At 42.4% G+C, this 19,198-nt stretch overlaps 2 protein-coding genes across 5 annotated transcripts in view; one reads left to right on the top strand and one right to left on the bottom strand.

Annotated features, from left to right (window-relative positions):
• The first annotated feature begins 1,475 nt into the window (after positions 1-1,475).
• SH2D7 (SH2 domain containing 7) lies at positions 1,476-11,275 on the top strand. Its single transcript, XM_007478019.2, has 6 exons — positions 1,476-1,686; positions 4,354-4,443; positions 5,422-5,587; positions 7,102-7,335; positions 8,759-9,571; positions 10,633-11,275. The coding sequence occupies exons 1-6, from the start codon at positions 1,508-1,510 to the stop codon at positions 10,681-10,683; spliced, it is 1,533 nt and encodes a 510-aa protein (XP_007478081.2). The 5' UTR covers positions 1,476-1,507; the 3' UTR covers positions 10,684-11,275.
• Positions 11,276-15,491: 4,216 nt separating this feature from the next.
• The window catches only part of CIB2 (calcium and integrin binding family member 2), a 29,773-nt gene continuing 26,066 nt past the window's right edge, over positions 15,492-19,198 (bottom strand). For all 4 annotated transcript variants that reach the window (XM_007478015.3, XM_007478018.3, XM_007478016.3 and 1 more), the window contains 2 exons: positions 17,559-17,754; positions 15,492-16,362 (listed from right to left, as the gene is read on the bottom strand). In XM_007478015.3, the coding sequence (XP_007478077.1) occupies positions 16,341-16,362; positions 17,559-17,754 (218 nt within the window). In that variant the 3' untranslated portion in view covers positions 15,492-16,340. The remainder of the gene's footprint in view (positions 16,363-17,558; positions 17,755-19,198) is intronic.

Genomic DNA, 19,198 nt, shown 5'->3' with positions numbered 1-19,198 from the left:
ACATATATGTGTAAGTGTATATATTAGCTATATATGTATGTTTATATATATATATTACATACACACACACATATAATTCTGAATCCTGAGCCCATTTCCCCTCTATCATGAGGATGGGAGCATGTTATATAACCAGTCCTCTGGAATTTTTTTGTTGGCCATTGCTTTGATCAGAATACTTACATTTTTTAAAATGTATTTGTCTTTATAATGTTGTTATTGTACCAATTGTTCTCCTGGTTCTGCTCCCTCCAAGAAGCATTTAATAATAATAATTGATATCCATATAGTGCCTACTATGTGCCCTTCACTGTGCTTAAGCACTCTACAATCATTTGCAATCTCCTCTGATCCTCAAAACCACCCTAAGAGGCAAGTACTTTTATTATCCTCATTTTATAGATGAAGAAATAGAGACAAAATTAAGTGACTTGCTCAGGATTATGTAGCTAGTAAGTGGTTGAGGTTGGATTTGAACTCAGATCTTCCTGACCAAAGACCATCTGCTATACCACCCAGCTTCCCCATTTATTAAATCCTTATATTCCTGCAGCTATGCTTGGTCTTGGGGGTGCAAAGATATAAATATAACAGACCCTCCAGGCAAAGAGCTTCCATTCTGTCGAGGAAGACATCATATACCTCCCTAGATGTGATGAGTCCACTGGAGGGCAGTGAGTTGCACCTCGTTAGAGGGCTTCAAAAGCCAAGGCTGGAGGACCACTTGTGTGGTTTGCTGCTTCTCCAGTTCTAGCCATATTCTTGATCTTGTCACAACTCCCAAGAGGTCGGGACCTCTAGATTTCCTTTATCTGACTAGAATCAGGTTTTCTTTCTTTCCATCTGCCCTGATGCCTTACTCCTCCTACACACACTTTTTGGGACTCAGTGACGCCAAATCGTCAAGCTTGATGTGTTGGTTAGTTTTGGGAAATGCTCTTTTTTCTCTTCGGTATTCTTGGTTATAAGGAATGGTTCTCAAGGTAGAGAAGTGAGGAGAGGGAGAGGATAGGCAAATGAAGGTGATATAAAAACAAAAGATAACAATTTTCTTTTTTTAACAAAGTTATTGCCTCCATTGTACAGATGAGGAAACTGAGGTCCAGAGAAGTACAGTGAGTTGATTAGGCAGGCATACTTCATAAATATCCACTGAGATGCCAACCCAGGTCTTCTGTTCCTGTTCTTCCTAATAGACAATTTTCCCTCTCATAGATATAGTCTCAATGAGAAGTGACAAAAGACTATCTCTTTGAAATGACCTAATTGCTCACCTGATGTGACTTTTCAGCATCTCCCTGACATCATAGTGGAAAACTGGTCAATGGTCTTGGTATCAATAAGGGCTTCTGTTCTCTGCCAGGTAGCTAAAAAGGAAGTGATGATTAAGCAAATGAGCTCTCCTCTAGGATATAGACAGCTTAGTAAGTGGAACTGAAAAACAGAATTGGGGATTCTCTCTCACCAGCCATCGGCCTTCGGATGTCCCAGGGCCCCTGACAACTGGATGGAGGACAGGATGAGGCCTGTAGACCCAGAGAAGGGGGTGATTCCCATGGACACAGAGAGCCAGGCCATGGACGTGCTCAAAGACCTTGCCCTCAAATGGTTTATGGAGACCCAGGCTCCCCTCATATTACAAAATGGCACCCTCCCTGAGTGGTTCCATGGATTTATTACGAGACAGTAAGATTGACTCTCTTGGTTAATATGGGAAATGGGCTTTATGGGCTATTTATTACACATCTCTCTGGACCAGAAGGGCAGCAGGCTGGTGACCAGGGGTGGCTTTTGAGTCATCTAACAAGACAAATGTATTGTTGCCTTATTTCTATTTTCTTATATTGTACAATGTTATTTATGTGCAGGTAGGGGTTAGATAAGATGGCCACTGAGACCCCTTCCACATCCAAGGTTCTATGATTTAATTGGAACAGTCAGGAAGCAAATTGTCAAATTATTAAGGCTGGAGGGAAGGGGTGTAGTTAGTTATTAAAATGTTTGCATTTGTACTATATATATCATGATCTATGTATATATGTGTGTATACTTAGACACACACACATACATGTGAAATTTATATTGTTAGAGATGTTTAGGGACTAATGGATCAGGCTAGGGGTTTGGTAGAGGTGATGGGAAGAGTGATTGATTTGTTGGTAGAAGTCCTGGGTTAGAATCCTGAACCCGGTACTGGTTCGTAGGCTCTTAGGCAAGTCCCTACCCTGGGTCTGTTTCTCCATCTGTTAAATGGTAGGAGGGGAAACCTAGATCATTTCTAAGGGTCTCTGGATCCTACAAATTGCCTTTAGCTTTTTTGAAATTAGCAAAGATTTGGGGAAGGCTGAGAAAGGCCATTAACACTGATAATTCCATGGACAAACAAAGGGATGGTAAAAGTGTTTGTGCTCCTGTTGGAAAAGGACTGCTAAAATAGAGAATAAGTAAGGAATTTCACATAAACCAATTGCTACAGGGCAGAACCCCACTCTGAGCTGCTTTTCCTATCCAAAAGAGGGGTACAGAGCAAAGGGTTAGGTTCAGAGTCAAAGGACTGGGGTTCAAATCCTGCCTCTGCCATTTACTAGCTAAGGGATCTTAGGTGAATCATTTAAGCCTGAGTTTCCTCATCTGTAAAATTAGGGAGTTGATCTAGAAAAATAATAGGTTCTTAATCTGGGGTCTAGAAGCTTAAAAAAAAAGCTTTAATAGCTAGATGCTAAAGTAATTGGTTTCCTTCATCCTATGTGTTTTATTTGATGAACTTAAAATGCTATTCCAGGAGAGAGTTTATAGATTTCATCAGACAGCCAAAGGGTTCTGGGACATAACTGAGGGCTCTTCAGCTCTAGATCTAAGATTCTATGACTTCTCTGACCTTCCAATAGATCAATGCATCCCAACCACCCATGCAAAGTAAATCCCCAGCACCATAGAAATTGTCTAATGTGGGATGTCACTGGATGAACAAAGGAACAAGCAAAAGAACTGGTCAATTAATTTTGTTTATAGTATTATAGATGTAGGAGTAGAAGGACTTCAGGGGCCATCTAGTCCAACTCTCTCCCCATTTTAGAGAGGAGACTGAAACCCAAGTGACTTGTCCCAAAATGGTAAATGAAAGAATCAGAATTTGAATCTAGTGCTCTGGCACCAAACCTCACGCTTTTGGACACAATTTAAATCTGGAAGATGACCACCATACTTCACTGTCCATCCAAATATTTGGAATTATGTGGGTAGAGCTGCCAATGACTTGGTCGGGAAGGATGGGAGCATTGGAGATGCTGGGAAAGCTTATGGGGGATTCTTTAAGGAGACTCATGCAGAAATCCTATCCATTATGATAACTCCATATCTCCCAGCTCAGCCTTTAAGTGGAGCATTGGCAAATCATTAGCTCCATATTAGAACAGGAATCTAAAACTCTCAAACCACCAGCCTATGGCCAATTATTAATTTTTCAGTGTATTTATAACTCAAAAATTGGTAAATACCACAAATCAGGGCTTGAGAAAAAATGTTAATAATGCAGTTTAAGCTTAAAAGTGTTTTGTGCTTACATTTTCCCCCCTAGAGAACTATTTCCCAGCCTATATATAATATGCCCCACAAGGCATATTACACACTCATTGGTCCATTTGTACAGCTAATGTAATCAGATTAAAAAATCTTTATGAAGAGAAACAAAGATTAAGATGGTAGTAAATTAAATAGACGTATGTTAGAAAATCAAACCAACATGAAACTGTCTTTGAGACGACTAGAGGTTTAAGAGACTGTGACCTGACTGTAAGTTTCACACTGTTCTGAGGTTCCAGACTGACCACTCCCAACTCCAGCCACCCCTGAACCCAGCAATAAACTGACCTTGGCCTCTGACCATATGTCGAGCTGACAGATTAACCCTAGCACAAACCATGGCCCCACACTGGTCCCCAAATCTATCCTCTGTGGCCTGGCCTCAGCCCAGTGTCTCCCCAATGCATCATTTTGATCTATGGAAGAATGGCACGAGAAAATGCAGCCTCCTCATCTCTACTGCTCGAGAAGGAGTTCAAAGCAGATGCCAGGGATGGGACCTTAGGACATGGATGTCTGTATCAGTGTAATTGACCTAGGGCATCCCTGGGAGAGCTGAGAGTAACTAACAGTTCTCTTAAGGTAGCTGCATGTGTTCAGGTACTCAACAGGAGCGAGTGGCTCAGCAAGAAAGATGGAGGGTAAAGGATGTTTTTAAATCATGGAGATCTCCAATACAAAAGAAAATGTTCCCTGAGGAGGTTGGAAGTGAGGTGCTATGGGGAATATGGTGGTCAAGGCTTCAGGTTCAAAGGTATTTCCTCCCACCAGGCAAACTGAAGAGCTGCTTAGAGACAAACCACTTGGCTGCTTTCTCATCAGGCTAAGTGACAGGGCCGTTGGCTACATCCTTTCATACAGGTAAGATTCCCTTTTGCTCTGCAAAGAGAGGACTTGACTCTATGAAATACCCCTTGGCTCTGGTTAACCGAGGCGTTTGGGGGCAAGTTTTTAGGTCACCTAACATTGACCTGCAGAGAAATACAGGCTGTACGAGTCCACACAATCAATGTCTCTTTTTTTTTCTTCTGTAAAATGGGTTGGAAGCACAAGGTGTTGGCCTTCTGGATTCAGACTCAGTACACTCTCCCATTCCTAATTTTTTGTGTTTTGTAACATAAATATTTGCTTTAAAAAAAACCCTTATCAAGTAGAAACACAGAAGAAAAGCAACTGCTTGATCACATGGGCTGATGGAGAGATGATTGGGGATGTAGACTCTAACAATCACCCTGGTGCAATTATCAATAATAGGGATATAGGTCTTGATCAATGACACATGTAAAACCCAGTGGAATTGCTCATTGGCTATGGGAGGGGGGTAGGAGGAGGGAAGGGAAGGAACACAAATCATGTAACCATGGAAAAATATTCTAAATTAATTAATTAAATACAAAATGTCAATAAAAAACCCTTACCTTCCATCTTAGAATCAATACTGTGTATTGGTTCCAAGGCAGAAGAGCAGTAAAGGTTAGGAAATGGGGGTTAAGTGACTTGCCCAAGGTTACACAGCTAGGAAGTATTTGAAGCCAAATTTGAGCCTAGGACCTCTTCTCTAGCCCTGGCTTTCAGTCCACTGAGCCCCCTAGCTGCCCCTCCACCCTCACCATATTATTTGCTTTTACCCATCAAGTTGAACATCCCAGATCCCAAGGGCAGGGCCTTTCCCTTTTGTCCTTGCATCCCCAGCTGATGGCCCAGTGCCTGGCACATCACTGGGGCTTGACCAAAGCTTGAAGAGTGAATGAATCAAATAAATGACTGGAGTATATTGCTAAGACTTCCTCTGGCTCTAGATCCTTTGACTCTCAGGTTCTATGACTTGTCACTTTTCAGGGGATACAACCGTTGCCGCCACTTTGTGATCAATCAGCTTCAGAACCGGAGGTACCTCATCTCTGGAGACACCTGCAACCATCCCACACTCACCGCCCTCATCAGCTACTACCAGGGAGCAAAGATAGAGCCCTTCGGGGAGACCCTCACCACCCCCTGTCCTCGGGTATGCTGAGTCTCACGTCTGATGTATCACACATGCACTAAGTGTCCATGATGGGCAGCATCCCAAGCTGTATACTGTGAGGATACAAGGGTGGATGAGGCATGGATTCTGCCCTCAGTGGGCTAAGAGAATGATGGTGAGAGAAGAGATGGACATAAGTCACTGGAACACAAAAAGAAATGAGGATAAACACAAAGCAGAGAGGAAGTCTAACTGGGTAGAGGAAGGGGCAGGGGTGGCTTTGGGGAGCAGATGGCATCTGAGCTGGTCCTTGAAGGAAGGGAGAGATTTCATCTAGGGCAGAAATGGGGACATCTCTTCCAGGGGTTGGAGGATGCTGGAACCTCATGCAAGAGAGCAGCATGACCTACATTATAGAGGTGGGAAAGCTTGAAATGAAAGAATGGGGCATAATCCCAATTGAATGGAACATAGGGTATAGGAAAGGGAGAATTAGGGAGATCAAACCAGGAGGTCGAAGCCCAAGAATGGTAGACATGGAATTTCAGGGTCAAGAGTATGTTTATTATTTGGTGGGCATCGGGAAGCCACTGGAGATTATTACTCAAATCCTTCATACAGCCTCCTCCTGGCCCTGCAGGGCTACTGAGTCAGAGGGTGGGAAAACCACCTAATCCATCATTATTCCAGTTTCCCTTCCTCTAAGGATCCCTTCCCCTCCTAAGGACTTAGGGACAGCTGTTAAATTAACTCAGTATGCCTATACAACACCAAATACCTATATAACCCACTGGAGTAGGGTGGTGGAAAGTAGCAAAATGGAAAGATAGGCCAGATCTGAGACCTTTCTCTGTAACTAAATAGCTGGGAGAACCTACACAAGTCACTTGACCTCTTATTAAATCTCAATTTCCTCTGTCAAATGGGGAAAGGAACTATTTCAAAAGCAAGCTTTTATTAGTTCTTGACATAATTTATGCAAATTCCCTTACCTCACATCCATATATATATAAGGTATTAGTATTATTATTCATTTCTCTCTTGTTATTACTCATTAGTCTAACAGTATTATGAGATAAAAATGGCCAAGTATTGTTATTCCCATTGATAAATAAGAAAACCAAGGCCCAGGGAAATCAAGTGACTTGACTATGATAAAAAAAATAGCTATTTTACATAGAACCTTAAGGTTTACAAAGCACTTTATATCTTTTTTGGACCTCACAACAATTTTGTGAAGTAGATGCTATTATGGTTCCCATTTTGGAGAAAGGGAAACTGATGAGAAGTTAAGTAATTTGCCTAGAAACATACAGCTGGTAAATATCTGAGGAAGGATTTGCATTCAGGCCTTCCTAACCAATTCCAGCCCTCTATCCATGGTGTCATCTGGCTTCCATGAAGCTAGTAGGTGACAGAACCAAAGTCCTTTCCTTACCAATGTTCTTTCATCTACACCTGGGAAGACCTTCCTAGCCTTCCTAGAATTTCTAGCCCGACTTTTGGCTGGATAGACAGGTGATACAAAAATGTTGTCCTTCCCGATTTCATAGCCTGCAGAGAACAGCTTATATGATGCCATCTCCCTGAACCTCTTGATGGTGGCCCCACCTGAGTCAACCAGTCCCTCAATGGAGAAGCAAGAACTGGGGGAGTTAGAATACCTGAGATCTGCCAAAGACAAGGACCCCAAGGCCAACTCCACTCCAAAACCCATGATTTCTTTTCTCCACTCCAAGAAATCCCAAGAAGAATGCCCTTGGAAGCTCTCAGAAGAGGACAAGGATGTAAGTATTTCCTCAAAGGGTAGAGACCCAGAATGGGGGTTAAGAGATCAAGCTTTGTTTTTTCTTTTAAAACCCTTACCATATGTCTTAGAATCAATACTAAACATTGGTTCTAAGGCAGAAGAGCAGTAAGGGTTAGGCAATGGGAGTTAAATGACTTGCCCAGGGTCACATAGCTAGCAAGGGTCTGAGGTCAAATTCAAAACTAGGACCTCCCATCTTTAGACGTGACTATTCACTCAGTCACCTTGCTGCCCCCAAGACCAGGCTTTTAATCATGGCTCTACCACTAACTAGCTATGTGATCATGACTATTCATCTCTTTGGGTCTCTGTTTAATGGAGGAGCAGTGTTATACTAGATGACCTACCTCTAGATGCTCAGTTGCTATCTCACAAGGAAGTTAAAGAATCAAATGAAATTATCCTTTGGAAAGTTTTTGGAAAGGTTACCTAGTGCAACCCTCTCATTTTCAGAGGAGGAAATGGAGACCCAGAGAAGTTAAATGATCTGTTTAAAGTCCATTGCCCAGCAGATCCAGGACTAGAAGCTTTGCCAGATTGCTCAGCCCAAACTCTTTCTAGAACATTCCTACCCCAGGAGAGCTTTCCTCTCTTGGGCAGGTGACGGACCATCTTCCTCTCTTTTCTATCAGTAGGAAAGAGATCTCTCCCAGCTTTCAATCCATTTCTAGGATTAGAAGTTATGCATTCAGGAGAAATGGTCAATCAATCAATGAATACTAATTGCATATCTACTATGGGCCAAGCCCAGGGTTAAAATTTGGGGGAAAGAATAGTTGGGTAGGATGGAGACACATTGGGAAAATTCTCAGAGGCCAGAATGTGATGTTGAACTCAACCATTAGACCATGGAATTTTTAAGCTGGGCAGGACCTGCAAAACCCTCTATGTCTCACATTCTTAACCTGCTGTCCATAGCCAAGAGGCCCGGGAGAGTTTCAGGGGATCCAAGAAGAACTTGGATGAGGAACAAATGACATTTATTTTCACACCCCTGACTTGATAATTTGTGTTATAAATTTAAAAGCATTATTCTGAGTAGGAGTCCCTTCTCTCAAGTATACACAGACTGCCAGAGGGGTTCGATGCACACAAAAGATGAAGAATTCCTGATCTAGACCAACCTCCTTATTTTACAAATGGGGAAATTGAGGTCCAGAGGGAAGAAAAAAACTTAGTTGAGGTCACAGCACAGTGGGTAGTAGTGTCTGTTCTATGAATCTACCAATCAGTTAATCAGTTAAGCTTATTAAGTGTTGACTGAGCTCTAGGCATTGTATTTGGCTCTGGGTATACAAAGATAAAAATGTGGTCTCTGACCCCAAAGAGTCTTCAAGATGTAGAGATTGTTAATGTATGGGTTTGATGTGGGGTTTGTTCTTGCCTCTCCTCTCTATCAGTTTCCAGATGAAGCCCCTCCTCTGCCTGAAAGAAGTTCATCCTTTCTGATGGATTCCATGAGTGGCAGAAGCTCAGGAAACATCGTGTATGCAGAGCTGAAGAAAAAAAATCACAAAAATCAAAGCTTGAGCTTGGAGTCCTCTGACATTCCCTCACAGATCCCTTCCTCTGGCAGAGAGATCCAGAGAAGGTTTAACAATCTAAGTGGAGAAGAAGTGACTCCCAAAACCAAGGAGGCCCCACTTGTCACTCTTCTAAATACTACCACACTCCCAGAGATAAAGGTGGATCCCATCAAGAAGTCTCAAACAGGCTCTGTGTTGGATAGCAGCTTGCCTGTGCCCATCTCAACATCTCCTGGAGATAGAAGCAACATGCCAAGCCCCTCATATCATCAGGCTTCTCCCAGGGCTCAGGGCTCCCCTGAATCCATAGGGAGTGGCCAAGGATTTGCCATCCATGCTGTTCCTCAGGCCTTTGGAAACTTGGGACCCAATAAGTCCAGGGATCCCAGCCCTTCAGGTACCTTTGAACTCATGCCCAAGATGAACAGCTCTTATTCTTTGGAAGATCAGGACCAGGTCTCAGGCAGCCATGCCTATGAGCTTCTCCCTGCTAGGTTGCCCAAGTCAGCCTTTCTCCCATTCATACCCACCTATAATCAGTTGGAGAGCCCCAGAGGCAGTGTGGATAATACTTATGAGAAGATCCCAGGAATCCAGGAAGTACCTTCACCTACCTTACCAAGCAACCCCTATGAGCAGATCTCCATCTCAAAGGCCCCAGAGACCAAGCAACCACACTCACATAAGGTACAGTGCATCCAGGAGATCTGAGCCCTTATCCTACGGCCAGTGGTTAAGAGCTCTGGGACCAGGGGCTAGCCATTTCAATTTTCAGAGCCTCCATTTCCTTACCTATTAAATGGGCAAAAGAATCCTGCACCCCTGGGAGGGAAGAACTTTGTAATGTGCTCTAGAAAAGGATTGCCTTCTGGATCATAGATTTAGAGCTCAAAAGGACTTTAAACCAACTCTATTGCACAATCTTACATATAACCTCTCCCATGGGGGCTCATTCTTCTCCTTGAACAGCTATAGAAATAGAAATCTTGCTGGTTGTTAGAAAATCCTTCCTGATGATGAGCTTCCCTCTAATTTCCACCATCAGTCCTAGCTCTGCCCTTTGAGATGCCATAGGATGTCCGACTCCCTCTCTCTCCCACTAGACAATCTCTAATGGGAGTATCTAAAGTTGGGTGACTAATCAGCATACACTTATTAAGCACTTACTATGTTCCAGGCACTAAGATAAATGCTGATCATACAAGGAAAGGCAAAAACATTTTTTTTGACTCTGCCATTAGGAAGCTCACAGTCTAATGGGAGGGAGACAACATCTACAGAACGATAAATATAGACAATAGACACTAAAAGCAATTTCAGGGGGAAGTCCTGTGCAGTAGGGTGGGAGCAGGAGAGGGAACCTGGAGAAGACCTCCTTCAGAGGGAAGGATTCAAGCTGAGATCTGAAAGAAGCCCAAGGGAAAAGGGGAGAACATTCCAGTATTAAAGCCTCAATTTGAGTTCTCTCTCTCCCATTAACTCATCTCATGTCCTTGTGTCTTTTCTGGACTTGTTTCCCCCTTTGTAACACAAGTGGATCTGACTTGCCTGGCACATGGTAGCTACGCATGTAATATATCCTTGTTGGTTGGTTAAGGTCCTTTCCAGCTCTGACTTTCCATGAGTCTCTAAATCGTTGAGGCACAGCAGCTGTGACTATTGACTCCTTTGATCCTCTTGTCCTCAATGCCCACATCACTTCTCCCCATCCCAGGCTCACTGCCTTTTTTCTTTTCTCCATCTCCCAGGCTGAAAAACACCGAAGGTTCTTCTTCACTGACCGGAAGAATAAACAGTGACACCAGGGACCTTGGTTGTCTTGGCAGCAGATTGAGGAAGGCTCCCTAAGCATCCAACAGCTGGCTGAGGGACCCAGGTTCATACTCCAGGGTCCAATCAACTAGAAACCTCTGTTATTCCAAACCCTACAGGTTCAATTTGAACACAAAAAAATGAATCCAGAAGCCTAAAAATAAAACCCGAGGAAGGGCATTCAGTCCATGACCTTGGAATTTGTAAGGGAAATAAACATAAAGGCTAGAGATTTGTAGAATATTAGAGCTGGACGGGTCCTTAAAAATCACTTAATCCAGCTGCTTCATTTTACATATGAAGGAATCAAGGTCCAGAAAGGGGAAGCAACCTGCCCAGGGCCACACAGCAAAGCCATGGCAGAACTGAGACTGGAACGCCTGCCCCCTGCTTCCTGGATCAATGATTCTTCTCTTTCAATATCTTCACTCATTTCTTCCTGATTCCTGTCTCCCCAGCTGTGTCCTACTGCTTGGCAAGGGACCAGGGAAGAATGAGGGAATAAACATGTAATAAGTACTTACTATGTGCCTGGTACTATGCAAAGCTCATGATGTCATTGGATAGTAAATAAATTTTAGCCCAATATAAAGATCAATATTCTTTAAAACACACACACACACACACACATCACTATCACTTTTCAATGCCTTCGTTGGGCACCCATAGGCATCACAGCCCCAGAAAGAAACAGGAGCATTGTTTCAGTCCATATTTAAATTCTGATTATGGAGCAATTTGGTTTTCTCTCTTACCAGTGCGGAAGAATGTCATACAGAAATCACAAAATGGCCAAATAACCAAGAAAAAGTATATGTTCTTATGAGTTATTGTCCCTCTCTCACCCTATCCCCAGAATAAGATCTTTTATAATGTGGAAATGCATCCCCAAAGCACTCATTCATTCCTTGGGTTTTGGGTGAGGAAGATACACACTTGGGTTTCCCAAGAGAATCCTGATCTGTTAAAATTATTTTTGTCTCTCAGAATTTTATTCCATCCATGTAGAATGGGATAATAAAAATGGATCATTCTCAACATAGAACTAATATGCAAATAAAAGAGGAAATTGAATATATTTATAACTAGATGGAATTTTCAATTCCATTCTTTTTTAGCTGAGGGAACTGAAGCTCAGAGAAGTTAAATGATTTGGCCAAGGCCACAAAGATAGGTTAATGATGGAGCTACATTCAAACCCAGCCATTTAAAATTTAAATTTTTAATTTATTATTCCATGAGGCAGATGTTGACAAAATGAGATTCTCTAAGAAAATTCTCTTTAAGAATTCACACATTTGCAACCAGTGATTCTGAGATGGAACTCCATCTCTGACAATAACTAGCTGAATGATCCTGGACAAGTCATCTATCCAACAGTTGCACTACCTACCTATCCTCACTATCTCCTCCTCAATATGATGAAACTACTTTGTAAATTTTAATGGGAATGCAAATTCTTATTATAGTTTCAGAAGTCTACAATGATTAGAGAACTTTTTGCTGTGGACAACAAGGGAAGACAACCTCCACTTTGTGAGATTTAAAATGGTTGAGGTCTTAAACTGTAGTGATTAAAATAGTGGGAGATATAAATTGTGATAGATATAAGAGAGGGTGAGTAAATTTGACCACAGAAATATGTTTCACTACAGTGTCTTGGGTTTTAAAATCAAATATAAGATGGTCGCCAGGGAAATATTCCCAATTATTCAAATACCCAGGTCAATTGGGTTTTATAGAGATTTTAATTAACAATACAATGAGTAATCAAAGAAAGAGAGAGAGAGTAAGAAAGGAATAAGTATGAAGGGCTTCAAGCCAATATGGCCTAGACCTGAGTCTTAAAAGAGAAATCAGTCAGTTTTTTAACACTCACCACAAGGTCTGACTAAACAAGGATTTTAGTGACACCAGGCCAGCGTCCTTCCTCAAAGAGTCTTCCAGCCAGAGATTGTTTCAAAGGGCCTCTCTCAAGAGCCTCCAGAGCTCCTACCCCAGAGGGACAGAGTCCCTCAGAGGAGCTCCTCAAGGAGCTCTCCTTCAGAATGAGATTTCCTCCAAGAGCACTTCTCCTCAAAGAGATGTATCTCTAAGGAAAGAGCCCTCAAGCATCAGTCCTCAAGGAAATAAGTCTCTCAGAATGAGATCCTCCAAAATGAGAGTCAGAAATCGAGATTCCTGAATGAGATCCAAGCTCTTATTTTTAAGGGCAAAATCTCCTCTGTCACCTCCCCTAAGTCCTTACATCTACCAATCACTGTAGATGTTTCTAAAGGACCGCCCATTTTGAATTCACAGCTGAGTAGTTTTAATCTCTTTAGTAAGTCAGGAAAAAATGCTGCTGTGTCGACAAATTTCATTAGAAAAAACCTCTGAATAAGTTATCACCCTTTTAGGTTTAAGTAGTTTACAAGTTGCCCCACTTTTATAGGTACTTAGTATCCCATTGTATCAATTCTAAAACAGTCATGACTCAAAGAACTTCCTGTCCCTTCCATAAGCATGGATCAAAGTACTTTCATTGTTTAGCAAGCAGTTTTCTGTCCTAAAGCAGTCTTAAGTAGGGTGGAGCAGGGACACTCCCATAGCTAGGAGCCCCCACACTCAAGTAGAGTTGTCACCATCTGCTAGGGAATTTTTTTTAAGTAGAAGATTCCCCAATGGGGGAAACCCCTAACATTCATAAGTCTGAGAAATTTTGAGGTTTACAACTTCCAAATGGTTTCCTTAGTGTTCTTAGGAGCCCTTACGAGCCCCTCAAGCATTTCAGACTGAGAGCTTTGGATTCCAGGGCTTACTGCAGATCAAGGGGTCTCAAGACAATTGCAACCAAGTCAATTGTGGCTCTTAGGTAGTAACCATTTAGGTAGTAGAATAAAAGCTCCTTGAAGGCAGGGGATATTTCATCTTCTCTTTGTGTCCTCAGCACCTAGAACAGTGCCTGGCACACGATAGTCACTTCATAATTGTTTGTGATATTAAACTGAACTTGGTCAGTCATGAGGCCAATGACTGTCTCATGGGCCTTTGCCCCTTTGTCCCAAGTCCTCCAGGAAAGCCCTTGGATCACTTCAGCCAACAGGGATCTCTTCTTCCCTTAAAGTAAGTACAGTAATGTCCAATTAAGGTGCTAGAGAACCAATGGTGAAAATGTTTCTTTCTTTTCTGCAGAGAGGTGAGGGGACATAGATGCAAAATGGTGCATACACAAGGGAGCATGCCTATCCCTCTTATAAGAACATGAATCATGAGTAGTATATGGGAGTGACTAGAAAGGGACAATACCCTGAATCTGAGAGTGTCAATGTGTATATTTATGGAGGTATGTAGATGTTGATCCCTGGGCAGTCTTACTCAAGATCTGAGCCAACCCACAGTCAGATTCATCATCAAAAATTTCTTACGTATCTCTATAGTACCTACCACTCTTAGGAACTTGAGAGGGAAGAGAGAGAGAAAGTCAAAGAAGGTCAAGAAATGACATCTCTGGATTCCTTTAAGTCCCAACTAAAGTCTCAGCTTCTACAGAGAGCCTCCCTTAAATCTGAGTTCCTTCCGTCTATAAATTACTTCTGATACAGCCTGTATGTAGCTTGTTTATTTATTTACATGTTGTCTCCCTTTTTATATCAGAAGCTCCTTGAGGACAGGGACATCTTTTGTCTCTTTTTATATCCACAGCACTTAGCACAGTGCCAGGCATATAGCAGACACTTAGTAAATATTTATCAATTGATTGATTGGTATGGCCCTATCTCAAAGGGTTTACAATCTGGTTGAAAACTGCCATATATATGTAGTTTGGGGGATGAAGTAAATTTCCATTCCTGAGGCAGGAGATGGTGTTTGAATTTTTTAAGGAAGAGTATGGAGAGTATGATGCTCAAGAGAACCTTCAATGTTGGGCCTTCTCAAATAACACTATGCAAGAAATCAATCCTTATACTTTTCATTTCCCCATGGACTCTGTTCCTCGATACAAAGTAGATGCACAACAAATGTTTGTCAAATGACTAACTACTTATTGGGCATTTCCAAGGGGATGTCCTGTAGTATATTTTGAACTCAAGTCCAAAATGGAGCCCATCTTTCCTTTCAAACTCATTCCTCTTTCTGGTCTTTGTTGAGGGCACTACGATTCTTCCAGCCTCTCAGGTTTGAAACCCAGATCCAATCAGTTGCCATATCTGGTCAATTCTGTCTCCATCTCCTGCCATCCATCCCCCTTCTATCCTTCAAACAGCCATCACTTTAATTCATTTGCATCACCTCTTCATCATTGCAGCAGCTTCTTAGTGTCCTTGGTTGAGTCTGTCCCCACTCCAATCCGCCATGTGCATAGATGCCAACCTCTTATCCTAGTGTTTAGGTCAGAACAGATTACTCCTCTATTCCCTATCACTTCCAGAATCAAATATAAAGGCCCTTTGCCTTACTTTTCCTACCTTATCACCCATTACCCCTACTCCTTTAGGAAATCTACAGTCGGGCCAAACTGATTTTTCACCTATGATACTTCATCTCTCATTGTTTGGCCTTTGCCCATGCTTGAAACACACTCATTGCCTCTTAGAATCTCTAGATTCCTTCAAAGCTCAGATAAAACATGCTTTATATGAGACTTTTTAAAATCCCCCTAAATGCTAGTGCTTTCTCCCCAGCACTCTTGCTTTATCTTTTTCTTTGTATTCCTACCCAGTACCTAGTATAGTGTAGAAGCTTTCTAGGTACTTTGTTGGTTGTCTGAAAGAACAAATAATGGCGCCAAAGTTCACATATCCTTTAGCCATGGTCAAATCAATAAGAATATTTAATGGGGGAAAGAATGATAGAATAAGAGAGACAGAGCCCTTCCATTGACTGCCAGAGGCAAGTGGCAGTGGGTCCCGGGCCAGGCCCGGAGAGGGGGATGACAGTGTCTGGTCAAGGGAGAAAGGCAGAGCTGAATAGAGACATTTGATGAGAAAGATTGCATAGCTGATTTGAAACTTCATCTCTTTTTCTTTTGTGCTCACTCTCATGCTTCTTAGAAATCATTTCATTCTTAGTAGAGTGAAGCTCTTTTATGTTTTTTTAAAAGATGTTCTCCCCACCCCCCACCTTCTTCTTGGTTCTTTAAGGAGGTTTGGGAAAGAAAAGGTATCAATATAGATGAAGTCTCATTTCCCAAGGCAGGACAGATTTACACCCAGCTTGGCCTTCATCGTGGAGTCAACAGATTGGCAAACCTTAGGGAAAGAATCAAGATGTGCTTCTCTGCCTGTGACCCTTCCAGACAGACAGACAGATGGATTCAATGCCATGAAGATATTCCCAGTCCCAACATTCCAGTTGGTTAAGAGTATCTTTGGTATGGAGGAGAAAGCTATGAGATCTTGGGAGTATACGGGAGACTGATGGGAGCCTCCTAGGTCAGTTGTTACTGTTACTTTTTGGTGATTGGGTTTGGGTTTTGGTGGGATTGTTTTTTGCTAACAGGGCCATAATAAATTTTCACAGGTATAAAACCACAGGAAGCCACATCTTCTGCTGACCATAACTCAACACAAATCTGGAGAAACTTTTCTCCCTCCAAAAGAGGAGTCCTGGAGGCCTTTCAGAGGTGGCTGGGCTGAGCTGAAGTCATCTCAAGTGGTCCGCTTCAGATCCGAATGTGAAAAGTGCTGTGGGGAAACAGAGAGGCATTAGAAGGAAAGAATGGGACCAGGGCAGGAAGTGGGGGAGCCAGAGCATGGTATGATGACCCTTTAGGGTAAGAGGTTGTAATCAGAGGTTAAGAAAACATTTGCTTCACTGTAGAATCACAGGATCATAGCCAGAGCTATCAGAGGTCTTGCCATCTTCTAGTCTTGACTCCCACATTTTAGAGAGGTCACACTGTCCATCAGTGGTGGGGTTGCTGAAGTAAAAGAGAAAGACTTAGGAGTCTGAAGGCCTAGATTTGAAGTCCAACTCAACGCCAGTTCAAGGAGTTATTTCAGCCTCTGTTTAAGGGCAACTTTCCTAACTCCTCTGAGCCTCTGTGAAATGGGGTGTCACAGGCACACTGACCCTCACAGGACTGCTGAGGAGATCACATGGGCCAACTCATGACAAGACCTTTACAAAGTATTAAATTAATGTGATGATTAGAATGAGGAATCAAATCGAGATCTCCTCAGAAGCCAGATCAGAGCTATCAGAGAAAGATATCCGTGTCTAGCAGAAGGGAAACCCGGATGGGCAGGCTTCTTCTTATATACCTGTTGCCCACTGCGGCTCATCCTGCTTGAGCTCAATGGCTAAGCTAATGAAGATTCTAGAATGGATGAATGGAATTAACATTTATTAAGCACCTACTATGTGCCAGCCACTATGCTAAGCATTTTACAAATATTATCTAATTTGATCTCTGGATTAAGTCCTTAGTTAATATCCTGTATCAACCCAAGTGGATTGATCTGGTTCTAAGCTATGGGCCCTATGGGCAAGAAGAATACAAAAGTATGGTTCTCAGTACTGTGTGCAGGAAGTTCCCGAGATTCCAGGGAATCTCCTTCTTGCTGGCTTTTAACCTCCTATGGAATTGTATCTACGTGGGGGTATTGGAATATGTTTTTAGCAAAAAATTATTTGCTTGAGCACTCAAACTCTAAGTGATTCAGTATACTGGACACTGGACTTCAGGTCAACTTCCCAAAGAGGAGAAGTAGTCCAGCTCTAAGGTCAGGCCTATTTGAGCAGGTAACATTTTGAATAAGAATTTGACTTAAGGAGGAGAAAAGTCTGAGTCTCCAAAAGTCAAAAGGCAGTGGTCATTTTGGAAAGAGCCTTGGCCTTGGAGTCTAGTTAGGTTCAAATCCCAAAGGCTGTTCCATACCTCAGAAAGTCAGGGGATTTAGCAATCATGTCCTCAAAGTCTGCATAGCTGAGTTTTCCATCTCCATCCAGATCAGCCTCTTCAATGACCTTATCACAGACAAGAACCACCTCCTCTTCCTCCAGTTCAGACTTGGTTAACCGAGCCAGGGTCAGCTCCAGGTCTGACTTGCAGATGAAGTTGTCATTGTTGAAGTCTACTCAGGGAAGGACAGAGGGGACCAATCTCATCACCATAATCATCATCATCATCATCACCATCACCATCACCATCATCCTCATTAGCATGGAAGTCTTAGAGATCTTTCATTGTGATTCTGAAAATTCTGACCCTTGGATTCCTGATGCATCATATCTTTTACCCTACCCTTAGTTCAATCTCTAAGGACTACTAGATCTAAAAGAAAGACTAGAAACAGGTCCTATGATCTAATAAAGTGCCCCCCTGGAATGATTAAAAGAATACGGACCTGTATTTCAAAAGTCCTAGATATATTCTGCTTCTGGCTCACTTGCTAAACGGAACCATTGAAAAGTGGGTTGTCATGAATCATGTAACCATGGGAAAATTTTCTTAATTAATCAAATAAAAGAAAAAAAGAAAAGTAGGTTGTCCTCTCTAGACCTCTGTTTCTTTTTCTGTAACAATATAGGGAAGAGGTAGTGGGAAGAAGGAAGATGGTCTCTTCCAGCTATAAGGGTCTATGAATCTACAAGTCCACCTAATCGGGCATCACATAGCAGAAAGCTACATTGACCTCTGGCCTTGGAAATAATGACTCTTGGAAGATGTCACTATATTGCTGCCATAAAAAGAGCCCTTGATTTAGAGGTAGGATACTCAGCTTCTAGTCTGGGCTCTTTTTGTTAGTGGGACAACCATTCGCTCAGTGCAATTTGCTCAGTCTTTCTAAGTCTTGTTTCTTCATCTATTAGATGGGTAAGAATTCTTATACTACTTACCCTTCCCTTTCCTCTCTATATTCCATATTTAAGGTCCCTCACACCACTGACATTCCATGTTCTAAGGTCCCTCCTAGCTCTGATATTGTCTGTTCTACAGTCCCTCCCATCTCCACCATTCTGCTACCTTTCCCACTGATTTCTGTAACATTGTAGGTATTTACGATTTATGTCACCCTCTGGTGGGTAAATGGAACAATGCATGCAGCTCCCAGACCCTCCAATACAGGCAGGCTGATGGGACCAGATTGTGTCATTGGACTCCAGGAATATTAATTAAATCTTGGTAGTGGCAGAGGACAAAGTCATAAAATGAGACTCTAAACCCTTTGTTTCTTGGTATTACCATCTATCACTTTGATAAGAGAGAGAGAGAGAGAGAGAGAGAGAGAGAGAGAGAGAGAGAGAGAGAGGAAGGGTGGGAGGGAGGGAGAACAAGTAGAGAACGAGAGAGACAGAGGAGAGAGAGAGGAGAGACAGAGAGACAGCAGGGTATATAGAATAGGGAGGAGGAAAATGAGAGAGAAAGAGAGGGGGGAGAGAAACAGACAGACAGACAGAGAGGGAGAGACAGGGGGAGAAAGAGAGACAGAGACACAGAGACAGAGAGAGAGACACAGAGAGAGAGAGAGAGAGAGAGAGAGAGAGAGAGAGAGAGAGAGAAAGAGAATGAGAGAG

This window comes from Monodelphis domestica, chromosome 1 (genome assembly GCF_027887165.1).
Source record: "Monodelphis domestica isolate mMonDom1 chromosome 1, mMonDom1.pri, whole genome shotgun sequence".
NCBI lineage: Eukaryota > Metazoa > Chordata > Mammalia > Didelphimorphia > Didelphidae > Monodelphis > Monodelphis domestica.
The sequence above is the reverse complement of the archived record's forward strand: the minus strand, read 5'-3'. Positions and strand labels throughout refer to the sequence as shown.

Coding starts and splice junctions, on each gene's coding strand:
- SH2D7 (XM_007478019.2), top strand. CDS start 1,508: ATGGAGGACAGGATGAGGCCTGTAGACCCAGAGAAGGGGGTGATTCCC. Junction 4,444..5,421: donor GGCTACATCCTTTCATACAG/GTAAGATTCCCT, acceptor GTCACTTTTCAG/GGGATACAACCGTTGCCGCC. Junction 9,572..10,632: donor AGCAACCACACTCACATAAG/GTACAGTGCATC, acceptor TCCATCTCCCAG/GCTGAAAAACACCGAAGGTT.